This window comes from Dermacentor andersoni, chromosome 11 (assembly GCF_023375885.2).
Source record: "Dermacentor andersoni chromosome 11, qqDerAnde1_hic_scaffold, whole genome shotgun sequence".
NCBI classification, from domain to species: domain Eukaryota; kingdom Metazoa; phylum Arthropoda; class Arachnida; order Ixodida; family Ixodidae; genus Dermacentor; species Dermacentor andersoni.
Window position 1 is genome coordinate 78767554 of NC_092824.1, and position 13002 is coordinate 78780555.

Below are 13002 nucleotides of genomic sequence, written 5' to 3' on the forward strand. Positions count from 1 at the left end.
CTATACATGCTCTCGCTACTACTATACATACTCTATATATACTCTTGTTGTTCGCTTGCCCCATTATACAAGGAAAAGCGGGTTCCTCTTAAGAGACAACGCTTGCGACGAATTAGCAAACCGATTCAACTGCTTGTATCGGAAACGCGAATTCGCGCAGCACGATGAGAAATTTCATTTATTTAGTCCTCTTGTGAACCTGGAAATGCGCAATGTTTGCGTGAAGGCTGAAGGTGGATTATCTTGTCGCTGATCCCAACTCCGCTGCTCCTAAAGGAATCCATCCGTCCCGCGTATTTAGTATTAGTAAAAGCTGTCCTGTGTCCCTCTTCTCGGCACCACATTTCAGGGGAATGCACAAGGCTTGTGCAGTATTTCAGCTTCGTGTACTTTGAATCACAGTATCTATAGAATGCCGAATGCCGAGAGTACTTGTTCTTATAGGTAGAAGATATATAGTAACATACGGCTTGTTACCTTGGAGCAGTGCTGCCAATGCAACGTGAAGTTATGCTGCGACAACTGTAACCGAGGAACGGGCCCGTTAGTGTAACTTATGTGACGCAACCGGACATGTGACGCAGCCGAATCACAATGTCCGTAAAAAAAAAAAGAATGAACAAAAAACACATTTTATCACTTATGAGCATGTTGTATGAACGTTTTTATTTCCCATAATATGCGACAGAGCTGCAGACGACACGTTCAAATTACACAGGAAAGTAAAATTACAAATCATGCTGATGTGTCCACGTCTGCAATTAATATACATTTGGTAGGAGACACAAATGTGAGAAAGACGATATCGCACGCGGATATAAGTTCAGTCAAAATGTGAAAAAAAAAAGAAAACTTGCCATTAGAACAAGTCCTGTATTTTGCTCCTCTTACGCTTCACGGCGTGCACGCCACATTCGCTCTCAGTGTTGCACTGAGGTCACGGATGATCGAGGTTAAGATGCGCGTAGAGTTGCATTTTAGCATCATCAGCACTGAACCCTCGAATTGTGACTTGCAATAAAAGAAAGTGTGAAGCGAAGTCGAGGCGTACATGCATAAGGGATTAGCTTTTAGGTCCAAACATAATCTAGAAATATAAAAGTGAAGTCAGTAAGTTCTGCGAAAACTAAAACGCGTTTCGCAAAAAAGTCCACAATAGCGGTGTAGAGAGAAGCGATGGCTGCAGTAGCAGTATGTATGCAAACGCGCAAAGCAGAAATGTGAGATCGGTAGGCGGTGAAGTCAACGCTAAGTGAAGAAACGGCACTGGCTTAGATCGTCTTCTTCCGGGCGCCCCTTGGCGCAGCCGAAGACGGAGCCGAAGTCGGGCAGGCTGCGCACGGCCGAGTGGCAGCCGGTGCCGGTGCTGCAGAAGTGGCGGCAGTAGGTCAGAAAGAAGAGCTGGTCCGACGTGTAGCGCTGGGCGTTGCCGTGCGAGTCGAGGATGTCCAGAGCCTCGACGGACGACGAATCGCCGCTGGAGGAGAGCGAAAGGCACAATATAAGTTAGCTTTACGGCATAAGTGAGGCGTGTTGCTTATTGGTACATACCCCGATTTCTTCCCCGGTTTTCGTTTCTTGGGAGTGCTTTGTGGTGGTAATTTTAAGCCCCGTTTCTCTCAGAAATGTTTCACTCTATTTGTAGTAATTGGACTGGCTCTGTATACAGAGTGCGGAAGAAGAGACGATGGCTCTCCGTGGAAATACACGTAGGTACGGGTGCAACATTTGAGTGCCAAGGCCCGCGGTGACGTACCATGATCGTAAGGGCACCAGGACAGGCACACTAAAGCGAATAAAAGTGGCCAAGGGCACCGTCTTTCAAAACGGTCAAAGAGTATCGCTTGCCGAAACGATGTAACGGAAAAATGTGTTGTAGCATTCTCGCTGATATCTTTGCAACCATGCACCCCGCGCAGTTAGTTTTGGCGTCGTTGTGTAGAGAAAAGAAGCATGCACGTGTCACCATGCACATGTCACACGCGCTGATGATGTCGTGTTCGGGCCACGCGTGACGTAATTAGAGCTAAATTTAGCCTGGCGCGCGCTTCAAACCCGTCCATCCGAACAGGAATGGTCGCGTCTGAGAGAGTTCACTATGTCATAGGGGGTATAGCTTATCCAACTCAAGCTGGCATTCATGAGGAGTCGGAATTCATACAAACGTGCAATACCTTCCACAAAATTTCACGCTTGCTCAGAGATAGCTTCGTTTGTTGTACACTAATTTAAGGTAACCTTACAATAAATTACAAAAAATTGGCGCCCTTAAGGGTGTTGCTTTTTCCCGTGGGTAACGTCCCTGCCTTTAGGGCTAACGATCTATTACACGTGATAGCGAATGATAGCTATACGTGTGATGCGAAAAAGACACAGTTGAAAACTGCCTAATAATCTTGGCCGCCTTGGACACAGAGAAATATCTGACAAGAGAACTTCACGGCGACAGCTTTGAAAGTTTATTTAATGCACTTTTCTTGTCGCCTGTGGCAGACGCCATAATATTTATTTGTAACAAAAAAATTCGGCAAACTTCACTGGTCGTGGCCAGCGATTCGATCTCACCCCTTCAACGTGAGGGCGTTAGCCGTATAACGTCCAGACACAATTTATACACACATAAAGGTGCAAATCTTTGTAAAAAAGTGAAGGTGAGACCGAAATGTATGCAAGCCTACAAAGAACCTTGAAGAGACATGGCAGTGCGCCCATTTGCTGGAATACAGAGGTGGAACGGCACAGACTTATTCACAAGGCGCACTGGGCGTGGCTTACCCCGACGAGGCGTTCTTGTAGGCCTCCCAGGCGATGCGAAGGCTGGCCACCTGCAGCATGTTTTCGCCGATGACGCTGCTGCAGTGAAACCTGCGGTACAGCTGTCTCTCGGCACGGGGGCTCATCCAGGCCCTGGCCTCGCCTTCGTCTATTCGAATGCCCTGCGAATGCAAAGCGGGGGCTCATGGAACGTAAACCAACCTTTATGACAAGGATGGGGGCCGAGTGGCCCAAGCAGGAGGTGAGCGTCGCTGGTGCGGATCACAACGTAAACAAAGAAATATAAAAAAAGCATGTGCATATCCTTCCGTTCCAACCCCATAAAGAGCTGATAGCTCACCCATAGTCGGTCTGGGGAAGCAAAATATCGCGGCCCAGAAAGGCGAACAGGATCTCTGCGTTGAGAGCAACGCCTGAACTGCTTATAATACATTTAGCGCGATATGTCTTTTCGTAAAAGCAGAACAGTGTCTTCCTTTATCATTTGATCGAATGAGAGGCCAACACTAACGGGGCGAAGCCTACCAAATGTCTCACAACTGCACTCAGCTACACTTCAATACAGAGTGCTTCGCAAAAGTATACAAAGTCAACAAGCAACATAGGCATCAATGGGTCGATGTAGAATTTCTGTTTAAATATACAAAAAATTTAACGAATATAGCACTATGTAACAACATGGACAAAACATTCTAGCATCTTTAAATTTTCTTCGCATCATACAGCTACGATACTATAGTATGATGTTTGGGCATTAAATAAAAGCGTCATAAACAACATGAGACGTGCACGGAAGGAATAGCAAAGTGATAAACACTGATCATTAAGAACGAAACCCTCCCCGTTTAACATCTACCTTGTTCTTTTAGCACATTCTTGGATGTGTCTAGTTTATCAGTTCTTGACACTTGCACTTTCGTTGTCAAGAGACAACAAAGTAATAAGCTGGCTCTGCGCAGAGTTGTTAGCGCACGTATAATTCCAGCCTATTAAGTCTCGTTACCGCTAGAAATGGGCTCATCTCATGACGTAGTAGTACTGCGATATATTAAATTACAGCCGTATCACTGGTGTATCAAAGTTGCACTTGATATTAGTCGAACACAAATATGAAAACAACACCAACTCCGGAGCATCTACCGTTGTTTGAGACGTCGTTAACACAGCCTATACGTCGGATCAGAACACTGACAAGCCGAGAGCATCTTCTGTATCTGCAGTGTTGCTGTCATGTTAACGCCTACGTTGCCGAGCGGACCAAAACGCAAATGTTTAGCCTTTTTTATTGAAGTGCTGGTAGCACTGGAGGCTAGTTTCGATGATATTACCAGTCGAAGTTTCATTTTTCCAGACTCCACAATCATCTGGAAATTGTCAAATATAAGAAATAAAGTTCAGTCGTCGTTTCAGACGGTCGATGTTGTATGTTGCTAGTAGAGAAATTCCAACTGAAATCTATAACAACGCGTAGAAAAACGCTCGATTAAACTGATCGATTCATGTAGGCACGGTAAGGAAAGAGTTAAGAAAATATATCTACTGTTGTTTGAGACGTCGTTAACACAGCCAATACGTCGGATCAGAACACTGACAAGCCGAGAGCATCTTCTGTATCTGCAGTGTTGCTGTCATGTTAACGCCAACGTTGCCGAGCGGACCAAAACGCAAATGTTTAGCCTTTTTTATTGATGTGCTGGTAGCACTGGAGGCTAGTTTCGATGATATTACCAGTCGAAGTTTCATTTTTCCAGACTCCACAATCATCTGGAAATTGTCAAATATAAGAAATAAAGTTCAGTCGTCGTTTCAGACGGTCGATGTTGTATGTTGCTAGTAGAAAAATTCCAACTGAAATCTATAACAACGCGTAGAAAAACGCTCGATTAAACTGATCGATTCATGTAGGCACGGTAAGGAAAGAGTTAAGAAATATGCCTACCGTAGAGAAGTTCTACGAGAAGAGACCTTTATGTTTGCACTAAGTCTTTACGAACAGCAATTTTTGAGACCGAATCAAACGCGAATCGTATTGTGTAGGAAGCGAATTGAAACGTTGTCAAATAATTTTTCAGTCAATGAACAGCCTTTCTCTACATCAATACGAACCAAATTTCTCAGCCTAGTAATAACAAAATTAGCAAATGTATATCATAACACTGCACATTATGAAGGATGTTTTATTAAAACCACGTACGGAGCATTACAAAAAAAAAAAAAAACGGCAGAGGGTTACAACAAGATAGAGGCTAGAAGTGGTGAACAGTGGGAGGACGAAAAAAAAAAAACACAGGCGCGAGGCGACAATTCTGATAGGGGACTTGTTCATGGCACGGTCGGCAGCGTTTGTGTAAATGAATGTAGCAAGACTCATAAGCATTCTGTTCACATATATGTATACTGACTCGACGAAGCATACGGGGTCAAAAATTATTGTAACCGAGCTTAGAAAGGCAATATTAAAGGGCAGATAGCATCTGCAAAGAAAAAAAAAAATAAATCACCATAACAGGTTCACGTCACTGGCCCAAGTCAAAAGATTATTCACGTTTTGGAACCTCACACAAGTTCCTTGTTATCAATGCCTTCGCAACGGAAGGCACTGTGAAAAAGGAGTCCACATGCCACAATTCGTGCTGATTCACCCGAATTTTTCTCAATATTTACGAATTTAGGCTCGTTCTATACGATTTTACGAAGTTTTAAGACCAATAAATTATGGTCCCAAAAGTGTATTAAAGGTCTTAAAATAAGGAATGGTGGAATATTTAAAAAAACAATGTACGCACGGAAAAAAGAAATAGGTGATTGTACGTGTGTCGCCCTCGTGTGGCAGCATGTAAACAAGAGAGTACTGGCTTCGAGTTATGTCTATTAAAAAAAAAAAAGAAGTCCATCAACAGGCGAGATTGACAACAAATTGGCTCAAAAAGTCAGAGATCTAAAAACAAAGTTCTGATTGTCCGTATCTGCTTTGAAAAAAAAAAATACTCCGGTGCTAAACATATAACGCTATAAACCTATAAAGCTAAACCTATAAAGTTAAACAATCGTTAATAACATCCGTATGTATCCCACAACCAGCGTGTGCTCCGGTAGGCTTGAAAATAAATGCGTGATGTCCCCCTTCCCGCTCCTTTTTCGCAGTATGCGCGACTTTACAGACCTTAAAGTTCACACGTTTGAAGGCATGCAGATTGCCACACTAAGCAGCAAGGAACTAGTATAAGAACGTCACAAGAAGGAACGGGACCGTATACCACAGTACCTTGTAGCATACGGTTTCCTATTATAGAACGCAGCCCTTTTAGGCGCTCGTTCCTGCTGCGAGCATTGGCGTCGGCGGCGTAACGGAGCGAACGAGCACAGCGAAAAATGAAAGAGCGAACGCAGAGCGGGAGAAAGACGCGAGCCGTGAACGGAGGTGACCAGTGAGAGCGGCCCGTGCAGTCACGTGCGCGCGTGAAACTGGTGTCGTGCGGACCCAGCAGACCGCTCGATGCGTACTCGTATTTGGCCCCAGCCGGACCGCTCGTTTCGTAATATCGTCGGCTCGCGTGAGCTCTCGCTCGCGCTTGTATATGGTTTGCTTTGTTTAGTCTCGTTCCCGCTTGTTTCGATTCTCATGGTTTGCGATTGTTTGGCAATCGGATTGTATGCGAGACGCGAAGGCTGTAGCACTTTCTGGAAGCTACGCGGCTCCAGCGATTACACTGGAACCTTCGATGAGTCCTGCATAAAAGCCGCCGTGCTTGACCCGCACATCAGACTTTCGACGATTACCGACCCTGCTATACGTGCCCGAGTACCTCAAATTCTTTGCCTCAATATATGTCGCCTAATGGAAACACGTATACTGGTGCGCTCAAATTTCGCATTCGGGAGTGTAGTAATGGTCGGTGAATTTTTTTCGCTTGTACAATTGTACTTGTATTTGTACAATTGCACTTGTACTTGTACTGTATTGTATCTGTACTTGTATTGTACCTGTACTTGTACTGTAAAATACTTGTACAATTGTGAAGGCAATGTGAATAAGTAACCCGCGTGGGTTTCTGAAACGTCGATTAGCTTTTGATGAGGTCAGTGACCGCAAGCTTTTTTTATTCTTTCCAACATGCTATCTCACTCGAACTGTCGATCTACGCGAAGCGTCGAGAACTCACTCGTCTGTCGAACATTCTGAGCGCGGCTTCCAGGAAGGCGGTGGCCAGGCCTCCGAAACTGGCCGCGCGCAGGACGCCGCCCCCGCTGTAGTCGGCGTAGAAGAGCGGACTGGCGGTCGCGGCGTGCGTCACGGTCAGCGTGTTGCTCAGGTAGCGGTACAGCAGTCCGCGGTACGGATTCACCAGCCGGCCCTCGCCCTCGTAAAAGCGCCACGCCTCGCCGCCCTCGGAGATTCGCTTCGTCGTCGGGGCGGTCAGGATGTCGATGAATTCCTGAAGCAGCGTGCGGGACGCGCACAGTTTATAGATGTAAGGAAACCGGAGCACGTCTCGCTCTGTGGCATTCCGCTTTCTTTTCCGCGTATGCAGCAAATCCATTCATTGCACAAAATGAAGCATTTTACGGTATGGTCATTCACATATTTCACATATTTATCATATTTTTGGTAAAGTTAACATTAGACCTGAAGCTTACTTAACACACAGCATGTCTAGTCAAACTGGACACACATGTGCTCATACTCTTGTACCTTACTTCGCACGCACAAATTTTTTCATGTAATCTTTTTTTGCTTCCTCGGACCATAAAAGAATGGAATGCGTTACCGTTGGAAGCATTTCGTGATGGGGATAATTCTGACTCTGAGAGCTGTGTACATTTCTGTTTATGACCACACAGTACGAACTGTGGTGTTCTTTTTTCGAACTGTGTATCTGTTTGGATGTGTTTTGATCTGTTTGGTCGTGCTTTCCACTTTTGCTCAGTCCTGCTGACTTTTGATTATAATTATGTATTATACTGTCTTCTACCGTTTCACTCTGTTCTTTTGTGTTTTTCAAATTTCTTTCGTCAACTACTTTTGTTACGTCCCCCCCCCTCCCCGCGCTCGGTCTTTAGACCACAGTATGTTGTCAATAAAAACAAATAAAACAAAACTGGCACAAAGCTGCCCGCGGTGACTGAATAGCTGTGATGGCATAGCGCTGCTGCTAGGTACAAGGTGACGAGTTCGGTTTCTGGTCGCGGAGGCTCAATCCCAACGAGGACGGAACGCATCAAAAGCGCTTGCATGCCGAGCTTCCAGGTCGTTAAGACTGCCGGGGAGGCTTCGTGAAACACTGTCGGCACTGTTTAGTCTTTCATATGCACTGAAATATCCGATAAAGTTAAAAGGAGCATTGCCGCCGCCGGTAACTTGGTTGTTAAGCACCGTCCGCGTAATGCGGAAGGTGTCGGTTCAGATCCCACATCCTACAAGTTATCTTTTCGTCCCCTTCCGTTTCCCAATTACCTTGTTATTTCAACATTTGAATTAAGCGTAACAATAATGTCCCCAGCGCTTTGTCTGTCTTCATTGTCTGTTATTGATAGTGCCTAACATAATAGTGATAGTGATTATTGTCTTCATTGATAGCCGTTAATAAAAAAATATGAGGTCCTCAGATATTATTCGTCCACTAGCGTCACTGGTGCGACCGAGGGAAGTCGTACGCGCTAAGTGGGCTTTACACATGTCGGATTCAGGAACATTCCCTATATTTAACATTTTACAGCGAAGCTGTATATGGCATGTGTCCGCCCGTCTGTCGCCTGTACGCCGAAAACCCTTCCGGCGTAAAACCATGCACATGCGCAAAAAAAAAAAAAAAAGAACGAGAGGCGCGAGATTGGCTACGCCAGTAGTGACGTCGTTGCTCTCCGTCGCAGCCGAGCTGGCCCGCAGCGGTTTCTCTCCGGTGGTAGTTTCTCTACGAAATGGGTAGGCCACGCGTCATACGCTCTCCTGAGGAGTAGGGAGCTTTCGATCAGCAACGCTATGAGCAGAACCGGGAACACTGTGCCGGTCGCTGCAACCCGAGCACAGGAACAGGCTCGTGCAGCCGAGCGCAAGCAGCGACTACGTACCGAGTATCCAGCAGCCTACCAAGCCGTTGTTTAAATGAACCGTAGGGATAAACCCAGTGTGATAAACACCGGCGACGCACGATTCAGCTTCGCTGGTTAACCACCCGTACGGAATGCGTGGGCGGTAATTTTTGTAGGATTTGTCTCATTTCTGTGCCATCTGCGTTTGCATGGTTTACGAACGACTCTATTGTGGTGACCTCATGAGTATCTACGAGTGCATCAACAAACACAGACAGCCGTAGCACAGACGCTTAGAAACATGGACGTTCTAATGCTCGAAGAACCAGTCCCGTAAGCTAGATGTCTTTCTGCTTCAGTCTACTGTACCTTTATTCAATACACACGACGAATTTCAACCGACTAGCCCGCCTTCACAACTTGCGTGTCTGGTCAAAGGCTTCAAGAATTTACAGCCCACAGATCAAGAACAAGCGCAATCGACATGGCAACAAGTCGTTTAGGGCACAGCCCACGCTGATGCCTGTATCTCGGCAACAAATCGCTGGTCCGAATTCCGGGAGCAGCGGCTATACTTTGAGGCGGGTTAGGTGCGAAAGGGCTGGCGTACTGATACTTTAATGCCCGATATTCAATCCCAGGTGGTTAAGTACAGACATAATAGTAGCTTTCTTCCATTAATTGCAATAAATGAAGTTAGGGGGCATTGAAATCCTAGAATGACTACTCGCAAGTCTCAGAAATAAAATAATATTGCTGTAAATACCTTTTTATTAGGAACCAGTTTCAGCTCAGTTTCCCAGGAGGTGCGTTTGTCATGGCGTCATAACGCGAAAATTGTTGCCACATGCAAGAAGAACGGAGTGACGTTTCGGCACTCGCTTCGTAATTGTTCGGTCATGTGCTGTGCTGCTATAGCGGGCCGCCAAGCAAGTAGAAGAATATTTATAGCAGACGACTGAGCGACCTAAATAGAGTGCGGTGATGTCACGACAGATAAGTCTCAGGACTGCGAACCTATACTGAAAGACGTTCTTAGAACAGCTGGTATAAATGCATCTATATTAAATTATTTATGTCGCTCTAAGGCTTACTAATACGTCCTTTAAGATTTCAAAGCCCAACACCTTGACTCGATAATACTATGTCAGTATTCCTTTAAAGTATCCCGAAGGCATCCTGCGTACGGCGTCCGTGTGCACTGCGTCCGCTCATTGGCCATCGCTCACTCAGTCCTACCTTAGTCGAATTCGACCAGACTTCGGACAGTGCGGCGCGGCTCGCCTCCTCCGGCTCCTGCGAGGTCACCACGCTCATCTCGTGCAGCCTGCGGACCATGGCGCGCCGCGTCGTCTCGTCGGTCCACGAGATCGCCGTGACGGCCCGGTGGACGTCTCCGAGCAGAGCCCGCAGGAAGTCGTCCACGGCGCGCCTTTCATCGGCCGCGGTGACGTACGCGACGCTGCCGTACAGTGTGGGCCCGAACCAGGCCACGGCCATGTCGAAGCAGTGCGCCTTCTTTAAGGTTTCCGATTCCACCTGCGCGTATCGCCGTATATATAGACTCTCGCAAACCTTTCACGAGAGGCTGGCCACGCGACTCGCTTATTTTTTAAAGTGAATGGCCTTCCATTGCCTTTTCTTCATCGGTTTCTCACGGTGGCCAGACTTTCTTTACCGCCCATAGAAAGACGCGGTTGCAAAGGGTATATATACTGGAAATACTGGCTCTCGCCCAACCGAGCTACACGGGAAGCGTTCGCCGTCAAAGACCGACTATTATCGCTCGTTGAGAGGCACGTAGCAAAAAAAAAAAAGGAAGTTTCGCTATAAATGCTTAAAATTCATGCGCACGTCATTCAATTCATCTTCGGCAAGGGACTACATACTTGAAGTAGGTAAAGGCAAGGCGCAGAAGAACAGGACTTAGGAAGAAACACAAACGACAAGACGCGCCTTGCCTTTACCTACTTCAAGCATGAACCAACTAGCCCAAGCAAGAGGACTACATACACCGCGCGACGTCCGAACAAGACAACTCGCACGATGGAGGCGGAACAGGCAATCTGTCTGCAGGATTCTATAGATGCCAGCGAACTTCTTACGAACGCGACACATCGGGGCTCCGTTACCTCGTTCCCTCCGATCAGCAGGCGAGCCTTGCTCGAGACCATCACGGCGCACAGCTGGGCGAACCACCAGGCGATGTGCTCCATGAGCCGGTCCTTGCCGAACTTGCCCAGCAGCTCGTCCAGGGCGACGACGAACCGGCGGCTCTCGACGTAGACGCGGCTGCGCTTGTGGATCCCCGAGGTGTTGAAGAAGGACACGAGGAACTGGACGAGCGGGATGCCGTCCAAGTGGCTGAAGAGCGACTCGAGACGGCCGACCGTGGTGTCGACGGCCTCGCGGCCGGTCTCGTTCGCGACGGTCGCCAGCGCCGTCAGCACCTCTCGTTCGGTCTTTAGGTGCCTGTCGGCGGTCGCCGCGTCGGGGACGGGCACGCCGTAGAGGCTGCGCGGGGCGTTGGATGCGCGCCGGTAATGTGCCAGCCAGGCTCATGAACCAACTCTTCGGGGACAGCCCCGCACCTTTACCGATTTGTTTATCGCGCGCTACCGATGGGCTAATGTGTAGTGCACAGCGAAGAAGACTAATTAGATATAAGTGCGGTGGACAGATTTGTAGTCAAAGTATATAGGAAATCAATGTTTAAACATGCTTCTATAGTTAAGCATATTTACCCGTGCGCATTCGTTCGGTTATGTTTCTTTTGTTGTTTTCCTAGTTAATGGTCTGTTCGCTCATTCGCGCGCTCACGTGTCTCACAAGGGCACGATGAGGGCCTGTGGTTAAAAAGCTACAGTCCAGAAAGGCATAAAAAATTTTACTTTACTATAGCGACCAGATCCCCAAAGGTGTCGCATTGTATCTAACAAAAATAGTAGACCCGAGCCGGTATTTACAGAGCTTTTTGTTTTAACTGTTGTTTGCCATTGGCATTGGGCACCTTGGTTAATGTATGTCCAAGAAAACAGTTGGCTGTACTTTTTATGCGTTGCATATTGCAATCACTCAGTTCAGCCCTTGGGCGCGGCCGGGCAGCCACCATTGACCTTTAGCGCAACCACGTGACGTGACGTCACGACAGCCGGAGGAAAAGCTGGGCCCCAACCGGCCCCAACTCGCGCGGTCGCGCGCGGCCGCAGCCACCACCTGACTCCCGCTCCTCCCGCTGGGGGCGCTGCGCCGGCGCGTGACGTCACGGAGGAAAAGCTGGGCCCCAACTCGCGCGGTCGCGCGCGGCCGCAGCCACCACCTGACTCCCGCTCCTCCCGTTAGGGGCGCTGCGCCGGCGCGTGACGTCACGGACCACGCAATATGCAACGCGCGCAATATGCAACGCATTCTTGGCTTAACCAAGCTAAGCCTGGCCATTTCTTTATGAACAGTTCTTGCATAGGAACTTTTAACTTTTTTTCTGTGTGAGCGATTACGCGCGCAGGTTTCCCGTACTTTCAGCCGGACTCTCGCTTATTCTACTTGTGTACCTGTGTATGTCTTCGTAGTATGCCCTGCGTCCTTGGTTGTTGTCGAGCGCGTCGACCAAGCCCAACCAGGCGGAGGCCATATCTGTCCTGCGTACCACCAGCATGGGCGGTATCGGTTTTTGACGCTGGCGCTTCAACACGGCTGTCTGGAGAAAAAGAAGAGGCCGTGGCATATCAGCCGACCGTATGTTACTACTCCTTAAATGTATGTGGTAATCGTACAGAAATGGTTTCGAAAGCTTTTTTGAGTACTCGACGTGAAGCTCAGTGAAAGCTTGCTGCCTCATAGTTCATTCCATAACGGATAGCAAAGCTCGTCAGACGAAACGTGCATAACAAGGCCATACACCGAAAGCATGATACACGAGCATTTCTTTGCGTCCCGTAACCCACCGCAGGGGTGCACGCAACCACCGCAGCAGGGAGTCGAACCCACGATCTCGTGCGCCGAAGCACAATGGCATGGCCAGAGAGCCACAGCGGCGAGTGATTTTTCTTGTACCTGTCTGTGTTTCAGTTGACCTTCATTCATAGTCTGCGTGCGCGTGCTGCCATTGTTCTCCGCATTCACCCTCGTTTGCCCTCGTTCTGCTCGAGATAAAGCCACCGAGTCACCACGGCCGGGTGATTTGTAAATTCATTACGT

At 47.8% G+C, this 13002-nt stretch overlaps 1 protein-coding gene across 1 annotated transcript; it reads right to left on the bottom strand.

Moving 5' to 3' along the window:
* Positions 1-204: 204 nt before the first annotated feature.
* LOC129381541 (uncharacterized) lies at positions 205-12493 on the bottom strand. Its single transcript, XM_055064494.2, has 6 exons — positions 12357-12493; positions 10938-11319; positions 10045-10344; positions 6939-7211; positions 2776-2936; positions 205-1477 (listed from the first exon to the last, which is right to left on the bottom strand). Exons 1-6 carry the CDS (start codon positions 12458-12460, stop codon positions 1249-1251), a joined length of 1449 nt encoding a protein of 482 aa, XP_054920469.2. The 5' UTR covers positions 12461-12493; the 3' UTR covers positions 205-1248.
* Between the last annotated feature and the right edge of the window lie 509 nt (positions 12494-13002).

What these genes read in the sequence shown, in the direction of transcription:
- LOC129381541 (XM_055064494.2), bottom strand. Translation starts at nt 12,460, where the DNA reads ATGCTGGTGGTACGCAGGACAGATATGGCCTCCGCCTGGTTGGGCTTG. An exon ending in TACTACGAAGACATACACAG is followed by an intron (nt 11,320 to 12,356) that starts GTACACAAGTAG and finishes CGCCCCGCGCAG; the next exon opens with CCTCTACGGCGTGCCCGTCC. An exon ending in TCAGAATGTTCGACAGACGA is followed by an intron (nt 2,937 to 6,938) that starts GTGAGTTCTCGA and finishes TTGCATTCGCAG; the next exon opens with GGCATTCGAATAGACGAAGG.